Below are 26,018 nucleotides of genomic sequence, written 5' to 3'. Positions count from 1 at the left end.
GAAACTTCATGGATTGGTGCAAAGCTAGAGGTATAGTTGTAGACTATACAGTGCCCTAAATCGAACCATATTCCGGGAGGAATAACGCTTGAACATGCCCTTTGTGTCCTTCTAAACAAATGTATTAGCGAAGAGAAAATACCAAAACCTTGGCAAAACGCTGAAGTTATTTTAATCTTCAAAAAGGGCGACAATACCAATATTGCAAACTACCGACCAATCAGCCTTCTTTCACACCTGTACAAGCTCCTCACAAAAATTCTGACCAACCGACTGACAAATAAGCTCGATTTTTACCAGCCAGTCGAGCAAGCAGGATTCAGAAAAGAATATGGTACAAATGATCACCTACAAACCGTCCGCACTCTAATAGAGAAATGCACCGAGTACAACGTACCCCTACATCTGGCGTTCGTCGACTACGAAAAGGCCTTTGACTCGGTTGAGACCTGGGCGGTTCTGAACGCAATGAACGAGGCAAGAATAGACACAAGATACTCCAATCTTATAAAACACATCTACGAAAATGCTACATTGCAAGTAGCCATTGACGAAGATACATCAACGGATAAGATTAAAATAGAAAAAGGAGTCCGCCAAGGGGATACCATATCCCCTAAACTATTCACATTGGCATTGGAAAGCGCCTTTAAAAACTTGGCCTGGGAAAACAAAGGTATCAATGTAGATGGAACCCGACTGAATCATCTACGTTTTGCTGACGATATTGTTGTCATCAGTAACGACATCAATCAGCTGAAAGATATGTTGGAAGAACTGCAGGAAACATCAAAACAAATCGGGCTCAAGATGAATTTAAACAAAACCAAAATAATGACCAGCGAAGAGACGGCAATAACCATAGAAGGCTGCACTCTAGAACACGTTGAGGAATACATATACCTGGGCCACGCTATCAGACTGGGAAAACAAAACCAAACAAACGAAATATCCCGGAGAACAAGACTCAGCTGGGCAGCATTCGGTAGGCTAGGCTACATTCTGAAATCCCAAAGTATCCCAATCAACCTTAAGCGGAAAGTCTATGAGGCCTGCATTTTACCCGTAACAACATACGGACTGGAGACTATGACACTTACAGAGAGAAGTGCAGAGAGGCTCAGAACAACTCAAAGAGCCATGGAGCGCGCCATGCTGGGAATCAGCCTCAGAGATCGAATAAGAAACGAAGAGATCCGAAAAAGAACAAGGGTAACCGATGTTATGAGAAGAGCAGCCGAACTAAAGTGGCGATGGGCGGGTCATGTTGCAAGGCAGGATCCATCTAGATGGACTAATAAAATAATGCAGTGGCGCCCAAGAGCCACAAAAAGAAATGCAGGGAGACCCCCAAAGCGATGGCGGGATGACATCCAGAAGATAGCAGGAAGAAACTGGTTTCACACTGCCCTGGATAGACGGACATGGAAATCATTGGAAGAGGCCTACATTCAGGAGTGGATGGACATAGGCTAAAGAAGAAAGAAGAAGAAGAAGAAATCGAACCATAATGGAAAAGGCTAGAGCTCTTATATTTGAGGCAAACTTGGACAAGGCTTTCTGGGGTGAAGCTGTATACACTGCAACTTATTTGTTAAATAGAAGTCCTTCAAGTACTATTGATAAAACTCCTATTGAAATGTGGAATGGAAAAAAACCTGATTTAACAAATTTACAAATCTTATAATTAATTAATTATAATAAATATAAAGCTAGACTAGTAATTAGGGGATTTGAGCAAGAACAGGGAATAGATTATACGGAAACGTTTAGTCCAGTCATAAGTACAGCTCCGTTAAGAATTTTGATTGCTTTAGCTGCTAAAAATAGTTTAATAATTAGGAAATTCGATGTCAAAACGGCCTTTTTGTATAGCGAATTAAAAGATGAAATTTTTATGGAAATTCCAGAGGGTTATTCGAAAGTAAATTGTGAAAATAAAATCTGTTTGTTAAAAAAAGCATTGTATGGGCTTAAACAAAGTCCAATGAGGTGGAATGAACATTTTACTTCTGTTTTAAAATCAATTGGTTTGATACACCTTAAAAGTGAACAATGTATATTCAAAAATGTTTTCCCTTACAGAGAATTAGTAGGTACATTACTATATGTTTCAAATAAAAGTAGACCAGACATATCTTATGCGGTAGGATATTGTAGTAGGAAATTGGATAAACCCTCAGAACGTGACGTAGGAAATATTAAAAGAATTTTGCGTTATTTAGTTTCAACAATCAATTTGGGCATTCAATATACAAGTCATAGTGAGGATTTAAATTTGTTAGCTTATAGTGACTCAGATTTTGCAGGAGATATATACTCAAGGAAAAGCACTACAGGGTATATCATAAAATTTTGTGGTGGTCCTGTGGCATGGTGTTCTAAACGCCAACCTATAGTATCACTTTCCAGTACTGAAGCAGAGTATATAGCTGCTGCAGAATGTATTAAAGAAGCTTTGTTTTTAAAGTCAGTTATAGATGAGCTTTTGGGAGTAAATATAAATTTAAATCTACATGTTGATAATCAAAGTGCTATTACTATAATTAAAAATGGACAGTTTAACAAACGCAGCAAGCACATTGATGTTCGGTATCATTTTATTAATGAGAAGGTATTGTTAAATTGTTTTATTGTCCGAGTAGTGAGCAGCTTGCAGATAGTTTAACCAAACCTTTAGATAAAGTGAAATTTCAAAATTTTAAATGTAATACGATGTTGAATTATATTTATGTGTTTGTACTTGTAATAGATAATAAGTATTCTTATTTAAGATTAGGAGAGGGTGTTAGAATTTGTTATAACTAATCTTAAATAAGACGAGTTAAAATTATGTCTAGTTTGTAAAAAGGTAAAATTATCTTTTTGTAATATGGTACAAGTTGGTTTTGTTTGAAGGTGATGTTGTGTAATTTTTTTCGGGCTGTCTAATTTAATTTTCTTATCATAAAATAAAACGTTCAAAGTCATTACTCTGTTGCTGATTACAACCCAACAGCTTTTAGGATAAATAAGAACGAAACTGCTGCCTTGCAGTGAGGAGCGAAAAACGCCAAAGACTAGAGGAAGACAACCTTAATGACAAACCACCCGGCCCTCCTGGATGGGGGTTGAGGCATCGGGCCAACCTTTCGGTTCTCGGAAACACAAAAAAGCTTAAAAAACTCAAGTAACAAGCCTCGGAATGGACGGAAACAAAGACAACCCAATCTTAGGAAACGGACGATGAATATCGTAACTTGGAACGTACAAGGCATATTCCGAAAAGTGAGTGAAGTCACCTCTGAGCTAAAAAATCTGAATATAGACATAGCAGTTTTAACTGAAACAAAAAAAAGGGCAAGGTTTAGAAAACCTAGGGCAATCGTCCATCAATAGTAGAGCTCGCAGATAAAAGAGAAGAATATAACACTATTATTGAGAACAAACTAGAGCCAACAGAAAACCTAAGAGAATTAAACCTAGACGATCTCTCAACGAAAATAACAAGTAGCATTCAAACAGCAAAAAAGGTTGTATGTTATAGAAACAAAAATAAAGAAACAAAAATTAGTAAAGAAACTAACACCCTCATTGAATTACGCAGAAAAACCGATAGGGACTCTCCAACGTATGAGGAGCTGAATAAAAGAGTCAAGAAAGAAATCAGGAAAGATCTAAGAAGATACAACACTCGCCAAATTGAAATAACCAAGTGAATAACATGAACATGAAGGTGCTTAAGTCGAAAGGAAACAGAGGAAAACTTCTAATCACGAAATTAAGAAATGGCCAAGGAAACCTTATATATGGGAGAAACGAGATCGCTAAAGTAATACAGGAGTTCTACCTAGACCTATATAAGCAGACTGTACAACCACCAACAGCCGACACAAGAAGACACACACACCCTGTCATAAATGTGGGATGCGAAGAGATGCCGGAAATAAGTATAAGTGAGTTACGAACCGCAATAGGGCAGCTAAAGAAAGGAAAAGCCCCTGGAGAGGATGGAATTACCAACGAGATGCTTAAGATTGGAGGTAAGACATTGGAAGAAGCCATCCTTATACTATTAAATAAATGTCTCGAAGAAGGAAAAACCCCGGAAGCCTGGCAAAACGCTGAAGTTATTATTCTATTCAAAAAGGGAGATGCCACTAACCTGGAGAATTACCGCCCTATTAGCTTGCTGTCTGTCTTATATAAAGTGCTGACGAAAGTACTTACAAACAGATTAAATGCCAAGTTTGATTTTTACCAACCAGTTGAGCAAGCAGGTTTTCGAAAAGGCTTCAGCACGATTGACCACATACAGAGTGTACGGACATTGATCGAGAAGTGCACAGAATACAACATTCCTTTACATCTGGCATTTGTCGATTACCACAAGGCGTTTGACTCTATTGAGACATGGGCTGTTTTGGACGCTATGCATGATGCGAGGATCGACTCTAGATACACTGAAATAATAGGTCATGTGTATGGAAATGCTGCAATGCGGGTAAAGATTGACGATGAATTGACCACTGATAAAATTCCAATAAACAGGGGAGTCAGACAGGGAGACACGATCTCTCCTAAGCTGTTTACATTGGCCCTAGAGAACTTATTCAGAAAGCTACCATGGCTGGATAGGAGCATCTCAATCGATGGAAAACACTTGCACCATCTGAGATTTGCCGACGACATCGTGCTCATCAGTAAAGATTCTGAAGAATTATCCACAATGATAAAAGAACTACAACAAACATCCAAAACAGTAGGACTGACAATGAATATCCGAAAGACCAAAATAATGAGCACAGACAATATCGACGTAATTATTGAAAATCAGCCTATCGAAGTGGTGAACGAATATAACTATCTAGGCCATATCATTAAGCTCGGCAAGGAAAATCAAACTGCTGAAATAAATCGTCGAACAGGTCTTGTCTGGGCAGCTTTCTCTAGGATGGCCTATATTCTTAAAAATCACGATGTCCCGATTAGTCTAAAACGTAAGATCTACAACACATGTATTCTGCCAGTAGCGACCTACGGGTTAGAGACAGTCACTATGACACACGCAAATGCTAACAAGTTAAGGGTCTGTCAACGCGCCATGGAAAGAACAATGCTTGGTATTAGCCTCAGAGATCGGGTGCGAAATAAAGACATTCGGCAGAGAACAAAAGTCGATGATGTTGTAGTACGGGCGACAAGGTTAAAATGGCGCTGGGCAGGTCATGTGGCTAGAGACAACAATAAATGGACCAAAATACTCATGGAATGGAGGCCGCGAGAGTCAAAGAGAAACATCGGAAGACCGCAAGCAAGGTGGCGTGACGACATCCAGAAGATTGCTGGAAGAAACTGGATCCTGGCGGCCCAAGACAGGAACCGATGGAAAATGATGGAAGAGGCCTATATCCCGCAGTGGACAGAGACAGGCTAGAAAGAAAGAAGAAAGAAGGGCAATATGACCTTTTCTACAGCGGAATAACAAGGGATAAAAGAGCATAACAAGGGGTTGGCCATTCTGATCCGCAAAAGCCTCAGGAAGTGAATGTACATTACGAACTACGGTACCATGAAGCAATAAGGGACCGAAAAGTTCTATATGGAACTGGGCCACTGTGTCCAATACTTCTTATGAGTAGTGACCATATGCCTAGAAGGCTACAGCCCTCAAACTTCCTCAAGGTGATGGATCCAATTGGTTTACGGATGAATCCAGTAGAGGGGGGCTGACGGAGGCGGATGTCTACGTTGAGAGAGGCCAAACAGCGAAGCACTTTGCATTGCGTACACACGCTACTGTATTCCAGGCTGAGGAGCTTGCGATCCTGTATTGTGGGCTAGAACTACTCTCGGGCTCGCTACAGGAATTAACATTTGATCTGACAGCCGAGCTGCCATCATGGCAATCAGTGCTAAGGTAGTGCACTCCAAATTGGTTCTGGAGTGCAAAACAACCCTGGAAAAGCTGGCCCAAAATAACGACATACGTCTTGTGTGGGTTCCGGGACATGCTGCTATTCCGGGAAATGAAGAGGCGGATCAACTGGCAAATCTTTAGCCCAGCTCTTTCAAGAACGCTGGGACTCCGCCATAGGTATGAGGCAGGCCAAAAAAACTCATCAGTGGCTGGATGTGATGGATCAGAAAATACGAAATACCTACTGGAACTAAGCAGAGAGAACTTAAGGACGGTGACTGGCCACTGCCAGCTGAGACGGCATCAGTACTTGATGACTATAACCGAGGATCCTACTTGTCGAGCATGCTTGGAAGAGGAAAGGTCGGCAGGACCCATCTTTATGTAGTGTCCAGCCTTCGAGGACAACATTCCTGGGACAGTCAATAATGACGCCCAGGACAATCAAGGAGCTAAGACCTAGCAAACTGGTTGGTTGGCTTCATAAAGTCGACTGGACTGCTGTAGCTACCATCCACCAGGAGGCCTATACGTTTCTGGGGAGCTGCCCCCCAGGTTTGCCAAACCAACAAACAACCAACTCAGTATAAATTAACGTTGCACTTCTCTTCAATTTTAATAACAAAATCACTTCAAATTCAGTCACCCCACCAGTTTAGTTAATAAACCATTTGTTATCTGAATGTTATTATTAATATTTTAAGAACCACTCCAGTCTTATCTTTAGTGGGTATATTGATTTCCAGCAGACGTTTTAATTTAAAGTTTGAGACACAACAATGTCTCGGTACAGTACACTATATTTGTGTGTTTTTCTCGTAATATTGTGGCACCTTGGACACACAAGTAACAGTAAGTAACCTCACATGTTAACTAATCTTAAAAAAAAATATAAAAAATTTATATTGTAGATCCAGTTTTTGAAATTAACGTTTCTGATAACTTTCCCATACTCTTGTCAAGCGAATTGATCCAAACCCTTACAAAATTGAAGGAAATTTCTCAAGTGATCGGTCAAGAACAAACCTTGAAATCCTTGTTTGAGGAAGCTGATGGTTGCAGGTTGTGTGAGGAAGTGGTTGGTGAAATTATATCTTTGAGAAGAAGCAATGCCACCAGAACCACCATGGTGGATTACCTTAACGTGTTGTGCAGCGTTTATACCAGTTGGGGAGAAACTGGTTGTGTTGGTCGAATTAATAATGAAGTGGTATGTTCTTGCATTTTAAACTCGATAATTGTTAGGTTAGGTAATAAACTGCTGGCCAATTGAAACGAACCACCAGAATTTTTCGATTAAAAGTATTTTACGCAAACATGAACTAAACATTTTTAAATGGCAAAATATTATTTAGATATTCAGTTTAAACTGATATTTTGACAATCACTTGAATCCTTTTAAGGTGAAAATGGTCATGTAACTGTTTTCAAATTTATTATCTTGGTTCCTGTCACAGTTAGAAGGTTCGTTCAAACGTCCAAATTTAGCTCGTAATTTTAGCTTTTATTTATCTGAAATTAACTTTCTTTAAAAAAATACAATTAACCAAGATATTTGGTTGGAAATAGAGCAGTGCAAACTTATTAAATTTGTCACAATTTGGCAGCTTCTTCAAACGTGAAAATGTAACTTTGTCTTTCAGGTAGGAGGTTTGTTCTAACGTCAAAATGTAGCTCGTGACTTTGACTTTCTTTTTGCTAAACACAGTTTTCTTTTGAAAACTATAAATAACCAAGATATTTGATCGGAAATAGAGTAGTGCAATCAAACAAGCTTTATTGAAGATGTCATAATTTGACACCTCGTAACTTGGTCCTTATGACAGTTATGAGGTTTGTTCTAACGTCAAAATGTAGCTCGTGACTTTGACTTTCTTTTTGCTAAACACAGTTTTCTTTTGAAAACTATAAATAACCAAGATATTTGATCGGAAATAGAGTAGTGCAATCAAACAAGCTTTATTGAAGATGTCATAATTTGACACCTCGTAACTTGGTCCTTATGACAGTTAGGAGGTTTGTTCTAACGTCAAAATGTAGCTCGTGACTTTGACTTTCTTTTTGCTAAACACAGTTTTCTTTTGAAAACTATAAATAACCAAGATATTTGATCGGAAATAGAGTAGTGCAATCAAACAAGCTTTATTGAAGATGTCATAATTTGACAACTCGTAACTTGGTCCTTATGACAGTTAAGAGGTTTGTTCAAACGTCAAAATGTAGCTCGTACCTTTGACTTTCTTTTTACTAAACACAGTTTTTTTTTGAAAATTATAAATAACCGAGATATTTGATGGGAAATAGAGCAGTGCAAGCAAACAAGCTTTATTGAAGATGTCATAATTTGACAGCTCGTAACTTGGTCCTTATGACAGTTAAGAGGTTTGTTCAAACGTCAAAATGTAGCTCGTACCTTTGACTTTCTTTTTACTAAACACAGTTTTCTTTTGAAAATTATAAATAACCGAGATATTTGATCGGAAATAGAGCAGTGCAAGCAAACAAGCTTTATTGAAGATGTCATAATTTGACAACTCGTAACTTGATCCTTATGACAGGTAGGAGGTTTGTTCTAACGTCAAAATATAGCTCGTAACTTTGACTTTATTTTTACTAAACACAGTTTTCTTTTAAAAATTATAAATATCCGACATATTTGATCGGAAATAGAGCAGTGCAAGCAAACACGTTTTATTGAAGATGTCATAATTTGACAGCTCGTAACTTGGTCCTTATGACAGTTAGGAGGTTTGTTTTAACGTCAAAATGTAGCTCGTAACTTTGACTTTATTTTTACTAAACACAGTTTTCTTTTAAAAATTATAAATATCCGACATATTTGATCGGAAATAGAGCAGTGCAAGCAAACACGTTTTATTGAAGATGTCATAATTTGACAGCTCGTAACTTGGTCCTTATGACAGTTAGGAGGTTTGTTTTAACGTCAAAATGTAGCTCGTAACTTTGACTTTATTTTTACTAAACACAGTTTTCTTTTAAAAATTATAAATATCCGACATATTTGATCGGAAATAGAGCAGTGCAAGCAAACACGTTTTATTGAAGATGTCATAATTTGACAGCTCGTAACTTGGTCCTTATGACAGTTAGGAGGTTTGTTTTAACGTCAAAATGTAGCTCGTAACTTTGACTTTATTTTTACTAAACACAGTTTTCTTTTAAAAATTATAAATAACCGAGATATTTCATCGAAAATAGAGAAGTGCTAGCAAACAAGCTTTATTGAAGATGTCATAATTTGACAACTCGTAACTTGGTCCTTATGACAGTTAAGAGGTTTGTTCAAACGTCAAAATGTAGCTCGTAACTTTGACTTTCTTTTTACTAAACACAGTTTTTTTTTGAAAATTATAAATAACCGAGATATTTGATCGGAAATAGAGCAGTGCAAGCAAACACGTTTTATTGAAGATATCATAATTTGACAATTCGTAACTCGGTCCTTATGACAGTTAGGAGGTTTGTTCTAACGTCAAAATGTAGCTCGTAACTTTGACTTTCTTTTTACTAAACACAGTTTTTTTTTGAAAATTATAAATAACCGAGATATTTGATCGGAAATAGAGCAGTGCAAGCAAACACGTTTTATTGAAGATATCATAATTTGACAACTCGTAACTTGGTCCTTATGACAGTTAGGATGTTTGTTTTAACGTCAAAATGTAGCTCGTAACTTTGACTTTCTTTTTGCTAAACACAGTTTTCTTTTGAAAATTATAAATATCCGACATATTTGATCGGAAATAGAGCAGTGCAAGCAAACACGTTTTATTGAAGATATCATAATTTGACAATTCGTAACTCGGTCCTTATGACAGTTAGGAGGTTTGTTCTAACGTCAAAATGTAGCTCGTAACTTTGACTTTCTTTTTACTAAACACAGTTTTCTTTTAAAAATTATAAATATCCGACATATTTGATCGGAAATAGAGCAGTGCAAGCAAACACGTTTTATTGAAGATGTCATAATTTGACAGCTCGTAACTTGGTCCTTATGACAGTTAGGAGGTTTGTTTTAACGTCAAAATGTAGGTCGTAACTTTGACTTTCTTTTTACTAAACACAGTTTTCTTTTGAAAATTATAAATAACCGAGTTATTTGATGGGAAATAGAGCAGTGCAAGCAAACAAGCTTTATTGAAGATGTCATAATTTGACAGCTCGTAACTTGGTCCTTATGACAGTTAGGAGGTTTGTTCTAACGTCAAAATGTAGCTCGTACCTTTGACTTTCTTTTTACTAAACACAGTTTTCTTTTAAAAATTATAAATATCCGACATATTTGATCGGAAATAGAGCAGTGCAAGCAAACACGTTTTATTGAAGATGTCATAATTTGACAGCTCGTAACTTGGTCCTTATGACAGTTAGGAGGTTTGTTCTAACGTCAAAATGTAGCTCGTACCTTTGACTTTCTTTTTACTAAACACAGTTTTTTTTTTTAAATTATAAATAACCGAGGTATTTGATCGGAAATAGAGCAGTGCAAGCAAACAAGCTTTATTGAAGATGTCATAATTTGACAACTCGTAACTTGGTCCTTATGACAGTTAAGAGGTTTGTTCAAACGTCAAAATATAGCTCGTAACTTTGACTTTATTTTTGCTAAACACAGTTTTTTTTTGAAAATTATAAATAACCGAGATATTTGATGGAAAATAGAGCAGTGCAAGAAAACACGTTTTATTGAAGATGTCATAATTTGACAGCTCGTAGCTTGGTCCTTATGACAGTTAGGAGGTTTGTTCTAACGTCAAAATGTAGCTCGTACCTTTGACTTTCTTTTTACTAAACACAGTTTTATTTTGAAAATTATAAATAACCGAGTTATTTGATGGGAAATAGAGCAGTGCAAGCAAACAAGCTTTATTGAAAATGTCATAATTTGACAACTCGTAACTTGGTCTTTATGACAGTTAGGATGTTTGTTTTAACGTCAAAATGTAGCTCGTAACTTTGACTTTCTTTTCACTAAACACAGTTTTATTTTGAAAATTATAAATAACAGAGTTATTTGATGGGAAATAGAGCAGTGCAAGCAAACACGTTTTATTGAAGATGTCATAATTTGACAGCTCGTAACTTGGTCTTTATGACAGTTAGGAGGTTTGTTCTAACGTCAAAATGTAGCTCGTACCTTTGACTTTCTTTTTACTAAACACAGTTTTCTTTTAAAAATTATAAATAACCGAGTTATTTGATGGGAAATAGAGCAGTGCAAGCAAACAAGCTTTATTGAAGATGTCATAATTTGACAGCTCGTAACTTGGTCTTTATGACAGTTAGGATGTTTGTTTTAACGTCAAAATGTAGCTCGTACCTTTGACTTTCTTTTTACTAAACACAGTTTTTTTTTGAAAATTATAAATAACCGAGATATTTGATGGGAAATAGAGCAGTGCAAGCAAACAAGCTTTATTGAAGATGTCATAATTTGACAGCTCGTAACTTGGTCCTTATGACAGTTAGGAGGTTTGTTCTAACGTCAAAATGTAGGTCGTAACTTTGACTTTCTTTTCACTAAACACAGTTTTATTTTGAAAATTATAAATAACCGAGTTATTTGATGGGAAATAGAGCAGTGCAAGCAAACAAGCTTTATTGAAGATGTCATAATTTGACAGCTCGTAACTTGGTCCTTATGACAGTTAGGAGGTTTGTTCTAACGTCAAAATGTAGCTCGTACCTTTGACTTTCTTTTTACTAAACACAGTTTTATTTTGAAAATTATAAATAACCGAGTTATTTGATGGGAAATAGAGCAGTGCAAGCAAACACTTTATTGAAGATGTCATAATTTGACAGCTCGTAACTTGGTCTTTATGACAGTTAGGAGGTTTGTTCTAACGTCAAAATGTAGCTCGTACCTTTGACTTTCTTTTTACTAAACACAGTTTTCTTTTAAAAATTATAAATATCCGACATATTTGATCGGAAATAGAGCAGTGCAAGCAAACACGTTTTATTGAAGATGTCATAATTTGACAGCTCGTAACTTGGTCCTTATGTCAGTTAGGAGGTTAGTTTTAACGTCAAAATGTAGCTCGTAACTTTGACTTTCTTTTTACTAAACACAGTTTTCTTTTAAAAATTATAAATAACCGAGACATTTGATCGGAAAACGAGCAGTGCAAGCAAAGTAGCTTTATTGAAGATGTCATAATTTGACAGCTCGTAACTTGGTCCTTATGACAGTTAGGAGGTTAGTTTTAACGTCAAAATGTAGCTCGTAACTTTGACTTTCTTTTTGCTAAACACAGTTTTCTTTTGAAAATTATAAATAACCGAGATATTTGATCGGAAATAGAGCAGTGCAAGCAAACACGTTTTATTGAAGATATCATAATTTGACAATTCGTAACTCGGTCCTTATGACAGTTAGGAGGTTTGTTCTAACGTTAAAATGTAGCTCGTAATTTTGACTTTCTTTTTACTAAACACAGTTTGTTTTTGAAAATTATAAATAACTGAGATATTTGATCGAAAATGCTCTATTTCGGAACCAAATCAGAGGATTGGGATTGATAAACAAAAAACAAAACCTCACTATTTTTAACGAATCAGATCAGTGTTTATCGAATGATGCTACATTAATGGGGCTGTTCCTAGATTTGGGAATGTCATTTGTACTTTCTAACTCATAGAGTTGAAAACAGATGTGTAGTAACCATGCTTTGTACAAACTTTAGGACACATACTTGTACATAATAGACCATAAAGAAGACCTCAAAGCTGCAACATTTTGCGCCCTTAAGTTTCAAGAATATAACTGCGAAGACCCTAATGCCGTTGATTGGACTATTTCCATACCACCTGTACCTTCTACAACTGAAAATCAGACAGTCAGTGCAAATACCACGGTAGGAAATTTGTCTATATGTCAAACTAGTTTTGTGAATTAAAAATGTTAACAATACAGAGTAGTGAATCAGGAACTTTGAAAATCCTCCAAATCACCGATGTTCACATTGATCCCCTGTATATTCCTGGATCGAATGCCGAGTGTCAAATGCCATTGTGTTGCCACACTGGTACACCGGCCAATCAGGATGACGCTGCTGGATATTGGGGAGAGTATAAAAGTTGCGATATGCCTTGGCATACTATGGATAGTATGCTGGATAATATCAAAGATGTTAGCGTGAGTACAAAGTCACCTTGTTGTTGTGTAATTATACTGGGTGAGACAAGTTGAAGTGATTTTCGTATGTAAATTATGAATTCAACGTCGGAAATTAACTAGAACAGTTTTGATCTAGATTGCTCTCCTATAGCTTCATTACAGCAAATTTAGCAACAACACCGGTCTATTATAGTTATTTATACAACAAGTGACTTAAACGACTTTTTATTCACGAAATGTATCTTGTAGAGAATGAAATTTCCTACATCTTTCCTTATTTACACTTTTTTGTAGCTTTTTAAATAACAGAACTACGCTCAGTCGAAATAGAGTTAGTTTAAAAAAGTGGATTGTAAATGTCAAAATATTCTTTGAAGGGTCACGTGTTCGTTTAATCTGACAATTTTTATGACGTAGTATTGATATTAAGTCACGTGACTCTTTACAGTAAAGTTGGTCACGTGACATATTTTCAATCATTAAATTTATTTTTATTTTAAGTCACGTAACTCTTTTTTAACGTCAAAACGGAAGATCACGCGATTATCTTCATTGTCAAAATATTATTTAAAGAGTCACGTGACCGTTTCTAAGTTTGAACTGATGTTTTTTTTAAACACACGTGACACTTTTTAAGATGAAAACGACCACGTGACTATTTTTAATCATCAAAATTATTTTTAAAGTTTTAGTGACACATTCGAATGTCAAAATGTTTTTTGGAGGATCACGTGACCATTTTTTACTTTAGAGTGACATTCTTCAAGTCACGTGACTCATTTTTAACGTCTAAACAGAGCACTGAAGGTCTCGTGACCGTTTTTTAGTTTAAACTGATGCACTGAATCACGTAACTATTTTTAAAGTTAAATCCTCAACTTTATGTGACAGTTTTTACCTTTTACACTGATATTTTTAAAGTCAAAACAAATCCTGAATGTCACGTGACACTTTTAAAATTAAAAATTTAATTTTAATTGAGTTTAAAATGTCAAAATGTTATTTGGAGGATCACGTGATCGTTTTTAACTTTAAACTGTCGTTTTTAAAGTCATATGACTCTTTTTTAACGTCGAAACAGAATCCTGTAGGTCACGTGATCGTTTTGACAGTTTTTACCTTTTAGAATGATATTTTTAAAGTCAAAACAGATCCTGAATATCACGTGACACTTTTAAAATTATAAATGGAATTTTAATTGAGTTTAAAATGTCAAAATGTTATTTGGAGGATCACGTGACCGTTTTTAACTTTAAACTGTCATTTTTAAAGTCATATGACTCGTTTTTAACGTCGAAACAGAATCCTGTAGGTCACGTGGTCGTTTTTTTAGTTTAAACTAAGACGTAACTATTTTTAAGGTTAAAATGAATTTTAAATGTCACGTGACGATTTTCAATAGTCAAATTTAATTTTAAAGTTTACGTGACTCGTTTTTTTAACGTCAAAACGGATTCTAAAGATCACGTGACTCTTTTAAGATTAAAATTGGAATTCATAATGTAACTTGGCATTTTTAAATGTCAGAATGTTATTTTAAGGGTCAAGTGACAATTTTTCAGTTTAAACTGTTATTTTATAAGTCACGTGACCCTTTTTACAGTGAAAATAATTGCGTGACTATTTTCAATTATCAAACTTATTTTTAAAACTTACTTGACTTGTTTTTTTAACGTCAAAACGAATCGTAATGGTCAGGTGACTCTTTTAAGATTAAAAATCGAATTCATAATATCACGAGGCCGTTTAAAATGTCAAAATGTTATTTGGAGGATCACGTGACCGTTTTTAGCTTTAAACTGTCATTTCTAAAGTCATATGACTCTTTTTTAGCATCGAAACAAAATCCTGTATGTCACGTGATCGTTTTTTAGTTTAAACGGAATCACGTAACTATTTTTAAGGTTAAAATGCGTTTTAACTGTCACGTGACAGTTTTTGCGTTTTAGACTGGTATTTTTAAAGTCACGTCACTTTTTTAAGGTTTAAATGGTCACGTGACGATTTTCAATGATCAAATTTAATTTTAAAGTTTACGTGACTCTTTTTTTAACGTCAAAACGAACCGTAAAGGTCACGTGACACTTTTAAGGTTAAAAATTGAATCCATAATATCACGAGGCCGTTTAAAATTTCAAAATGTTATTTGGAGCATCACGTGACCGTTTTTAACTTTAAACTGTCATTTTTAAAGTCATATGACTCGTTTTTAACGTCGAAACAGAATCCTGTAGGTCACGTGATCGTTTTTTTAGTTTAAACTAAGTCACGTAACTTTGTTTAAGGTGAAAATGCATTTTAAATGTCACGTGACGATTTTCAATCATCAAATTTAATTTTAAAATTCACGTGACTCGTTTTTTAACGTCAAAACGAATCCTGAAGGTCACGTGACTGTTTTAAGATTAAAAATGGAATTCATAATGTAACGTGGCAGTTTTAAATGTCAAAATGTTATTTGGAGCGTCAAGTGACCATTTTTCAGTTTAAACTGTTATTTTCTAAGTCACGTGACTCTTTTTACAGTGAAAATAGTTGCGTGACTATTTTCAATCATCAAATTTAATTTTAAAGTTTACGTGACTCTTTTTTTTAACATCAAAACGAATCGTAAAGGTCACGTGACTCTTTTGAGATTAAAAATGGAATTCATAATATCACGAGGCCGTTTAAAATGTCAAAATGTTATTTGGAGGATCACGTGAGCGTCTTTCACTTTAAACTGTCATTTTTAAAGTCATATGACTCTTTTTTAACGTCGAAACAGAATCCTGTAAGTCACGTGATCGTTTATTTAGTTTAAACGGAATCACGTAACTATTTTTAAGGTGAAAATGCATTTTAAATGTCACGTGACGATTTTCAATCATCAAATTTAATTTTAAAATTCACGTGACTCGTTTTTTAACGTCAAAACGAATCCTGAAGGTCACGTGACTGTTTTAAGATTAAAAATGGAATTCATAATGTAACGTGGCAGTTTTAAATGTCAAAATGTTATTTGGAGCGTCAAGTGACCATTTTTCAGTTTAAACTGTTATTTTCTAAGTCACGTGACCCTTTTTACAGTGAAAATAGTTGCGTGACAATTTCCAACCATCAAACTTATTTGTAAAATTCATGTGACTCGTTTTTTTAACGTCAAAACGAATCGTAAAGATCACGTGACTCTTTTAAGATTAAAAATTGAATTCCTAATATCACGAGGCCGTTTAAAATGTCAAAATGTTATTTGGAGGGTCACTTGACCGTCTTTCACTTTAAACCGTCATTTTTAAAGTCATATGACTCTTTTTTAACGTCGAAACAGAATCCTGTAGGTCACGTGGTCGTTTTTTTAGTTTAAACTGAATCACGTAAATATTTTTAAGGTTAAAATGCATTTTAAATGTCACGTGACAGTTTTAGACTGGTATTTCTAAAATCACCTCATTTTTTTAAGGTTCAAAATGGTCACGTGAGGATTTTCAATCATCAAATTTGTTTTTAAAATTCACGTGACTCATTTTTTTAACGTCAAAACGGATCCTAAAGGCCACGTGACTCTTTTAAGATTAAAATTGGAATTCATAATGTAAAGTGGCAGTTTTAAATGTCAAAATGTTATTTGGAGGATTACGTGACCGTTTATAACTTTAAACTGTCATTTTTAAAGTCATATGACTCGTTCTTAACGTCGAAACAGAATCCTGTAGGTCACGTGATCGTTTTTTTAGTTTAAACTGAATCACGTAACTATTTTTAAGGTTAAAATGCGTTTTAAATGTCACGTGACCGTTTTTGCGTTTTAGACTGGTATTTTCAAAGTCACGTCACTTTTTTTAAGGTTTAAATGGTCACGTGGCGATTTTCAATCATTAAATTTAATTTTTAAGTTCACGTGACTCTTTTTTAACGTCAAAACGAATCCTAAAGGTCACGTGACTCTTTTAAGATTAAAATTGGAATTCATACTGTAACGTGGCTGTTTTAAATGTCAAAATGTTATTTGGAGGATCACGTGACCGTTTATAACTTTAAACTGTCATTTCTAAAGTCACATGACTGGTTTTTAACGTCGAAACAGAATCCTGTAGGTCACGTGGTCGTTTTCTTAGTTTAAACTAAGTCACGTACCTATTTTTAAGGTTAAAATTAAATAAAACATTTTAACTGTCACGTGACAGTTTTTGCGTTTTAGACTGGTATTTTAAAAGTCACCTCATTTTTTTTAATGTTTAAATGGTCACGTGACGATTTTCAATCATCAAATTTAATTTTAAAGTTTACGTGACTCTTTTTTTAACGTCAAAACGGATCCTAAAGGTCACGTGACTCATTTAAGATTAAAAATTGAATTCATAATATCACGAGGCCGTTTAAAATGTCAAAATGTTCTTTGGACGATCACGTGAGCGTCTTTCACTTTAAACTGTAATTTTTAAAGTCACGTGATCCTTTTTACAGTGAAAATAGTTGCGTGACTATTTTCAATTATCAAACTTATTTTTAAAACTTACGAGACTTGTTTTTTTAACGTCAAAACGAATCCTAAAGATCACGTGACTCTTTTAAGATTAAAATTGGAATTCATAATGTAACGAGGCCGTTTAAAATGTCAAAATGTTATTTGGAGGGTCACGTGACCGTCTTTCACTTTAAATTGTAATTTCTAAAGTCATATGACTCTTTTTTAACGTCGAAACAGAATCCTGTAGGTCACGTGTCGTTTTTTTAGTTTAAACTGGATCAAGTAAGTATTTTTAAGGTTAAAATGTATTTTAAATGTCACGTTACAGTTTTAGACTGGTATTTTCAAAATCACCTCATTTTTTAAGGTTTAAATGGTCACGTGACTATTTTCAATCATCAAATTCAATTTTAAAGTTCACGTGACTCGTTTTTTAACGTCGAAACAGAATCCTGTAGGTCACGTGACTATTTTCGTAAGTTAAATCCGGCACTGGACGCAATATAGTTATAAAAAGTGGTTTCTTTGAAAACACCCTGTATATTTTTGTTATAGAGTAAATATTGATGAATTCCTAATAAAATATCTATTCTAAATCCATAATGTGATATTAAAATGCTTATTTGAGCTATCAAATCCAGTAAGTTCAAATGCAACAAATTGGTCTAGCATTTTCTTTCTAATTCTAGAAGAAACGTTTCTTCTTAATCATTTGTGTGTATTAAATATGGAGATACAGGGTGTGTTCTTTATGATTGTGAATCTTGTCAATTTTTTTCGTGAGCAATTTAGAAAACGAAAGAAATTGAAGAAGGAACAAAAGTGGTGCTTAAGTTACTTTTTAGTTGTTTTAGTGTTTTTTGACTAATTTTAACAATTTTTTTTAGGAAGAAATAGACTATATTTACTTTACTGGAGATATAGTGTCTCATAATAATTGGATCACAAGCGTAAAAAGCAACACTGAACTCATTAGCGACTTTTTCGACTTACTGAGCAAAAATTTCCCGAACAAAACTGTTTTTCCGATTCTCGGCAATCACGAACCTCACCCCACCGATTAGTAAGGCAATTCACACACAAAACTACCAAAAAAGAAAACAATTTTTTAGTTACTCACCAGAATCGGTAGACAAAACTTTAAACGTTTCAACCCAATGGTTGTTCGATTTAGCTAGTGAAAAATGGTCGCAATGGTTACCAAACAACACCCAAACCACAGTGAAGAAAGGAGGTTACTACACTGTATTGGTAAAACCTGGTTTCCGTATTATTGCCTTGAATAGCAACGTTTGTTATGTTGCCAACTTGTAAGTTGCACAAGTTTGCACCAAATTATTGACTTTTTTTTGAGTTCGTTTTAGATGGTTGACTTTCGAGAACAACGATACTTACGATCAATTACAATGGCTCGTGGACATTTTAAGTGAAGCGGAAAAAAGTGGTGAAAAAGTGCATATTTTGTCGCATATTCCCTCGGGGGACAGTGACTCGTCTTGCACAAAAGTATGGACCAGAGAGTTTAAGAAAATTGTTATGAGGTAAGCTTTTTGAGCCTTTAAAGTCTCTTGCCTCTAAATAGCATAAAACTGTTGAAATTCAAAATTTTCAGTCTCGTTTAGGAAAAAGTAAATTTCCACGTTAGAAAATGCTGATAAAAAAAACTACAACTGTAGTTCTTTGATGGATCTTCTAAGACTAACCAAAACATTCTAGATCTTTGAAGAAGCTTCTATATCTGGTCATTTCGAAACCCTCCAGATTTTTGATAAAGTTTCTAGAACCAGTCGGGATGATCTGAGCCTTCGGCGAAGTTCCCAAACCTTCTAGGCCTTTGCAGAAGCTTCTGAAACTAGTCAGTATGTGAATAGAACCTTGGGCAACGTGCCAAAACCTTTCACATTTTTTATAAGGCTTCTAGAACTTACCAGAACGTTCTAGAGCCTTTGGAAACGTTCTCAAATCTTTAAGACCTTTGCGAAAGCTTCTAGAACTTGTCAGAATTTTATAGAGCCTTTGGCAACGTTCCAAAACCTTACAGATCTTTGATGAAGCTTCTAGAACTTGTCAGAACGTTCTGAAGCCTTTGGCAACGATCCCAAATCTCTCAAAACCTTTGCAGAAGCTTTTAAAATTTGTCAGAATGATATAGAGCCTTTGGCAACGTTCCAAAATTCAGATCTATGATGAAACTTCTAAAACTTGTCAGAACGTGCTGAAGCCTTCGGCAACGTTCCCAAATCTCTCAAAACCTTTGCAGAAGCTTTTAAAATGTGTCAGAATGTTATAGAGCTTTTGGCAACGTTCCAAAACTCTTCAGAATTATGTTGAAGCCTCTAGAACTTCTCAGAACATTCTGAAGCCTTTGGCAACGTTCCCAAATCTCTCAAAACCTTTGCAGAAGCTTTTAAAACGTGTCAGAATGTTATAGAGCCTTTGGCAACGTTCTAAAACCTGTCAGATCTATGATGAAACCTCTAGAACTTGTCAGAACGTGCTGAAGCCTTCGGCAACGTTCCCAAATCTCTCAAAACCTTTGCAGAAGCTTTTAAAATGTGTCAGAATGTTATAGAGCCTTTGGCAACGTTCCAAAACTCTTCAGAATTATGTTGAAGCCTCTAGAACTTCTCAGAACATTCTGAAGCCTTTGGCAACGTTCCCAAATCTCTCAAAACCTTTGCAGAAGCTTTTAAAATGTGTCAGAATGTTATAGAGCCTTTGGCAACGTTCCAAAACTCTTCAGAATTATGTTGAAGCCTCTAGAACTTCTCAGAACATTCTGAAGCCTTTGGCAACGTTCCCAAATCTCTCAAAACCTTTGCAGAAGCTTTTAAAATGTGTCAAAATGTTATAGCGCCTTTGGCAACGGTCCAAAACCTTTCAGTCTTTGATGAAGCTTCTAGAACTTGTCAGAACGATCAGGACCCTTTGGCAACGTTCCCAAATCTCTCAAAACCTTTGCAGAAGCTTTTAAAACTTGTCAGAATGTTAAAGAGCCTTTGGCAACTTTCCAAAACCTGTCAGATCTTTGATGAAGCTTCTAGAACTTGTCAGAACGTTCTGGAGCCGCCTTTGGCAATGTTTCCAAATCTCTCAAAACGTTTGCAGAAGCTTTTAAAACTTCTCAGAATGTTATGGAGCCTTTGGCAACGTTCTAAAACCTGTCAGATCTATGATGAAGCTTCTAGAACTTGTCAGAACGATCTGGAGCCTTTGGCAACGTTTCCTAATCTCTCAAACCTTTGCAGAATTGCAGAAGCTTTTAAAACTTGTCAGAATGTTATAGAGCCTTTGGCAACGTTCCAAAATCTGTCAGATCTTTGATGAAGCTTCTAGAACTTGTCAGAACGTTCTGGAGCCGCCTTTGGCAATGTTTCCAAATCTCTCAAAACGTTTGCAGAAGCTTTTAAAACTTCTCAGAATGTTATAGAGCCTTTGGCAACGTTCTAAAACCTGTCAGATCTATGATGAAGCTTCTAGAACTTGTCAGAACGTTCTGAAGTCTTTGGCAACGTTCCCAAATCTCTCAAAACCTTTGCCGAAGCTTTTAAAACTTGTCAGAATGTTATAGAGCCTTTGGCAACGTTCCAAAATCTGTCAGATCTTTGATGAAGCTTCTAGAACTTGTCAGAACGATCTGGAGCCTTTGGCAACGTTTCCTAATCTCTCAAACCTTTGCAGAATTGCAGAAGCTTTAAAAACTTGTCAGAATGTTATAGAGCCTTTGGCAACGTTCCAAAACCTGTCAGATCTTTGATGAAGCTTCTAGAACTTGTCAGAACGTTCTGGAGAACTTGGAATCGTTCGCAAACCTTTAAGACCTTTGCAGAAGATTCTAGAACTTGTCAGAATGTTATCGAACCTTTGGCAACGTTCCAAAACCTTTCAGGTCTTCGATGAAGTTTGTAATACTTGTCAGAACGTTCTGGAGCCTTTGGCAACGTTCCCAAATCTCTCAAACCTTTACAGCCGCTTTTAAAACTTGTCAGAATGTTATAGAACCTTTGGCAACGTTCCAAAACCTCTCAGATCTTTGACGAAGTTTCTAGAACTTGTCAGAACGTTCTGGAGCCTTTGGCATCGTTCCCAAATCTCTCAAAACCTTTACAGAAACTTTTAAAATTTGTCAGAATGTTATAGAGCCTTTGGCAACGTTCCAAAACCCTTCAGATCTATGATGAAGCTTCTAGAACTTGTCAGAACATTTCGAAGCCTTTGGCAACGTTCCCAAATCTCTCAAACCTTTGCAGAAGCTTTTAAAACTTGTCAGAATGTTACAGAGCCGTTGGCAACTTTCCAAAACCTGTCAGATCTTTGATGAAGCTTCTAGAACTTGTCAGAACGATCTAGACTCTTTGGCAACGTTCCCAAATCTCTCAAAACCTTTGCAGAAGCTTTTAAAACTTGTCAGAATGTTATAGAGCCTTTGGCAACTTTCCAAAACCTGTCAGATCTTTGATGAAGCTTCTAGAACTTGTCAGAACGTTCTGCTGCTCTTGGCAACGTTCCCAAATCTCTCAAACCTTTGCAGAAGCTTTTAAAACTTGTCAGAATGTTATAGAGCCTTTGGCAACGTTCCAAAACCTTTCAGGTCTTTGACGAAGCTTCAAGAACTTGTCAGAACGTTCTGAAGCCTTTGGCAACGTTCCCAAATCTCTCAAACCTTTGCAGAAGCTTTTAAAACTTGTCAGAATGTTATAGAGCCTTTGGCAACTTTCCAAAACCTGTCAGATCTTTGATGAAGCTTCTAGAACTTGTCAGAACGTTCTGCTGCTCTTGGCAACGTTCCCAAATCTCTCAAACCTTTGCAGAAGCTTTTAAAACTTGTCAGAATGTTATAGAGCCTTTGGCAACGTTCCAAAACCCTTCAGATCTATGATGAAGCTTCTAGAACTTGTCAGAACGATCTGTAGCTTTTGGCAACGTTCCCAAATCTCTCAAACCTTTGCAGAAGCTTTTAAAACTTGTCAGAATGTTATAGAGCCTTTGGCAACGTTCCAAAACCTTTCAGGTCTTTGACGAAGCTTCAAGAACTTGTCAGAACGTTCTGAAGCCTTTGGCAACGTTCCCAAATCTCTCAAACCTTTGCAGAAGCTTTTAAAATTTGTCAAAATGTTATTAAGCCTTTTGCAACGTTCCAAAACCTTTCAGATCTTTGATGAAGCTTCTAGAACTTGTCAGAACGTTCTGGAGCCCTTGGAATCGATCGCAAACCTTTAAGACCTTTGCAGAAGATTCTAGAACTTGTCAGAATGTTATAGAGCCTTTGGCAACTTTCCAAAAAACCTTTCAGGTCTTTGACGAAGCTTCTCGAACTTGTCAGAACGATCTGGAGCCTTTGGGAACGTTCCCAAATCTCTCAAACCTTTGCAGAAGCTTTTAAAACTTGTCAAAAATGTTATAGAGCCTTGGGCAACGTTCCAAAACCTTTCAGATCTTTGATGAAGCTTCTAAAACTTGTCTTTCACGCACTTGTTAGGAAAATAAGTATTTTCTGAGCTAGATCTTGACATGGATCTCATTTTAATAGTTGACTGAAACCAGTAGATTCATAAAAATTAACGTATGCACACAACAAATTGAATTTTCTAGTAGACATGTTGAGGAGCATCATGAGGACTTTTGCGCACCTCAACAACCTTCTCTTCTCAGATCTCTAGTTCTGAGTTCAAGATTCATAATTCTTACATCATTTTAAATAGCTACGTTTTGTAATAATTGACTGACTCTATATTTTACAATAACTGTTACACCATCGATAGATTTACCACACCACGACCAGAAAGTCTCAATAATTGTATATTATTTTGTTTGAACTGAATTGAATTGAAATATCCTACTGTCTGCGCCAAATAACTCTCTCTCTCTATGTCTGACTTTGTTTATTCAACTATTATTTAGGTTTGCTGATATCATTGTCGCCCAATTTAATGGTCACACCCATTACGATGAATTTAAATTGTATTTTGACGACACAAATAAGACAAACGTGAAGGCAGTGGCGTACAATGGAGCTAGTTTCACTACAATTTGGGGCACCAACTCCAATTACAGGCTATATGATGTAGATTCCACAAATTTGGTAAGACCTGCACAACTTCAAATGTGTATAACGATAACTAACTAACTGGTTTCAGGCTGTAACCGACTACAGTGAATTCACATTCAATTTAACTGAAGCCAATTTAGACTCAACGGTTTCTCCAAAATGGTACAAACTCTACTCTTTCAAAGAAGCCTACGGATTGACCGATTTAAGTTTGAATTCCCTTGGTGATTTGTATCGAAAAATGGCCAGCAACAATTCGGACAACGAATTGGTTGATCAGTATTACCGTTATCGTTATAGGGACAGTGACGATTACAGAAATGTGGTTTGTGACTCGGAATGTAAGAAACAACTGGTTTGCGTACTATCAGCTGGAGATACCACTGAAAGTTTACAATGTTGACCTGAAAGTTTTAGGTTAGAAAGTTGAAAATAAAGATCCAGTTTATTCTATGATTATTAACATGATTGTATTATTACAATTTACATTCACAACTAGAAAAATTAGCTTAAATTAACTCAATTATCTTGTTGGTTGACACAACTTTGTAATTTTTCTTCTTGGCAATCATCAGGACGATCTTTACTTTTTAAATACTGCATCTCCCTAAACTTCTTCAACCATGGAGTTTCTTCTCCCTCCTATAGATTCCTCCCAGAATCCCCCTTTTCCCCCCTTCAGATCCCCTCCTTTCTTGGGAATTTTTTCCTTGCATAATGGTTTGTAATAATCGATATTTTAAATTATCTCTCTGTATTATGCGTACGTCTCCTCACTTCCGCGTTTGTTGGTTACTCTCTGTCTCTAGCCAGGAAATCCCCAGTATTCTCAGCTTTGTCCACATTTTAAACTCTTCCAGTCTCCTCATGTCAATTTCCTTTAGAGTTCTCTCCTTTAGAGCCTCTCCTTTAGAGCCTCTATCCTATAGTATAATACAGATAGTATCTCATCAGTTGTATTTTTAACTGAAGGTTTAGATCTCTAAAAATGTGCTTCTGGACTGTTCGATTCTGATTCGTAGTTCTTGGGAGATGGCATTATTTTCATTAATGCACCATTAATGGTTGTGCCAAGGTATGTGTAATATCTTCCTCTTTCACAATGTTGCCAGGTCTACCGTTAAAACGGTATATCTACCGTTTTTGTAGTTCTTCTACCGTTCTCCTGTTTTTTTGTATATAATCTAGCGTTTTTAATTACGTTATTGCCATTATGCTGGTTGTGAAACTGTTCATATACTTTTCAGTTTATTGAATAGGAAATTTAAAACGGATTCTAAAAATGCGCTTAAAACAGTCATTTTCTTACTCCAAATTATCCTCTAAAACCACATGATGTCTGTCACTATTGTCAGAGTTGTCAACATTTTACTAGAACTTGCAAGAATTACATTTTAACAGTTTTCGAAACAAGACGATTTTCTGAGATTCATGACAGTTATTTTGACAATTGTCACTTCATAATCTAGCTAAATAGTCCTCTGAAATCACGTGATAACTGTCACTAACGTCAAAACTGTCAAACCATGCTCTAAATTTGCAAAAATCAGGATTTAGAAACGTCTTCTTGCAGTATTTGATATAAAACGTGTTTCTGAGAATTATGACAGTTATTTTGACAATTGTCACGTGACCGTCTAACTAAATAGTGTTCTACAATCACGTGACAACTGTGACTAACGTCAAAACTGTCAAACCATGCTCTAAAGTTGCAAAAATCAGGATTTAATAACGTTTTCTGGAAGTATTTGATATAAAACGTGTTTCTGAGAACTATGACAGTTATTTTGACAATTATCACGTTACCGTCTAGCTAAATAGTGTTCTACAATCACGTGACAACTGTCACTAACGTCAAAACTGTCAAACTATGCTCAAAAGTTGCAAAAATCACGGTTGAGAAACGTCTTCTTGCAGTATTTGATATAAAACGTGTTTCTGATCTTTGTGCCAATTGTCAGGTGACCATCTAACTAAATGGTGTTCTACAATCACGTGACAACTGTCACTAACGTCAAAACTGTCAAACCATGCTCTAAAGTTGCAAAAATCAGGATTTAAAAACGTTTTCTTGCAGTATTTTATATAAAACGTGTTTCTGAGAACTATGACAGTTATTTTGACAATTATCACGTTACCGTCTAGCTAAGTAGTGTTCCACAATCACGTGACAACTGTCACTAACGTCAAAACTGTCAAACCATGCTATAAAGTTGCAAAAATCAGGATTCAAAAACGTTTTCTTGCAGTATTTTATATAAAACGTGTTTCTGAGAACTATGACAGTTATTTTGACAATTATCACGTTACCGTCTAGCTAAGTAGTGTTCCACAATCACGTTACAACTGTCACTAACGTCAAAACTGTCAAACCATGCTCAAAAGTTGCAAAAATCACGGTTCAGAAACGTTTTCTTGCAGTATTTGATATAAAACGTGTTTCTGAGAATTATGGCAGTTATTTTGACAATTGTCA

General features: G+C 35.7%; 1 protein-coding gene across 1 annotated transcript; it reads left to right on the top strand.

The window, feature by feature from the left end:
* The first annotated feature begins 6,589 nt into the window (after positions 1-6,589).
* On the top strand, positions 6,590-24,005 carry LOC145729063 (sphingomyelin phosphodiesterase 1-like). The gene is made up of 9 exons (XM_081979671.1): positions 6,590-6,751; positions 6,811-7,109; positions 12,610-12,780; positions 12,840-13,061; positions 18,381-18,556; positions 18,606-18,803; positions 18,858-19,034; positions 23,395-23,575; positions 23,631-24,005. Exons 1-9 carry the CDS (start codon positions 6,679-6,681, stop codon positions 23,943-23,945), a joined length of 1,812 nt encoding a protein of 603 aa, XP_081835797.1. The 5' UTR covers positions 6,590-6,678; the 3' UTR covers positions 23,946-24,005.
* The last annotated feature ends 2,013 nt before the right edge of the window (positions 24,006-26,018 follow it).

Source organism: Ips typographus, linkage group LG5 (assembly GCF_016097725.1).
Source record: "Ips typographus isolate SLU linkage group LG5, UJ_Ityp_2.0, whole genome shotgun sequence".
Lineage (NCBI taxonomy): Eukaryota > Metazoa > Arthropoda > Insecta > Coleoptera > Curculionidae > Ips > Ips typographus.
The sequence above is the reverse complement of the archived record's forward strand: the minus strand, read 5'-3'. Positions and strand labels throughout refer to the sequence as shown.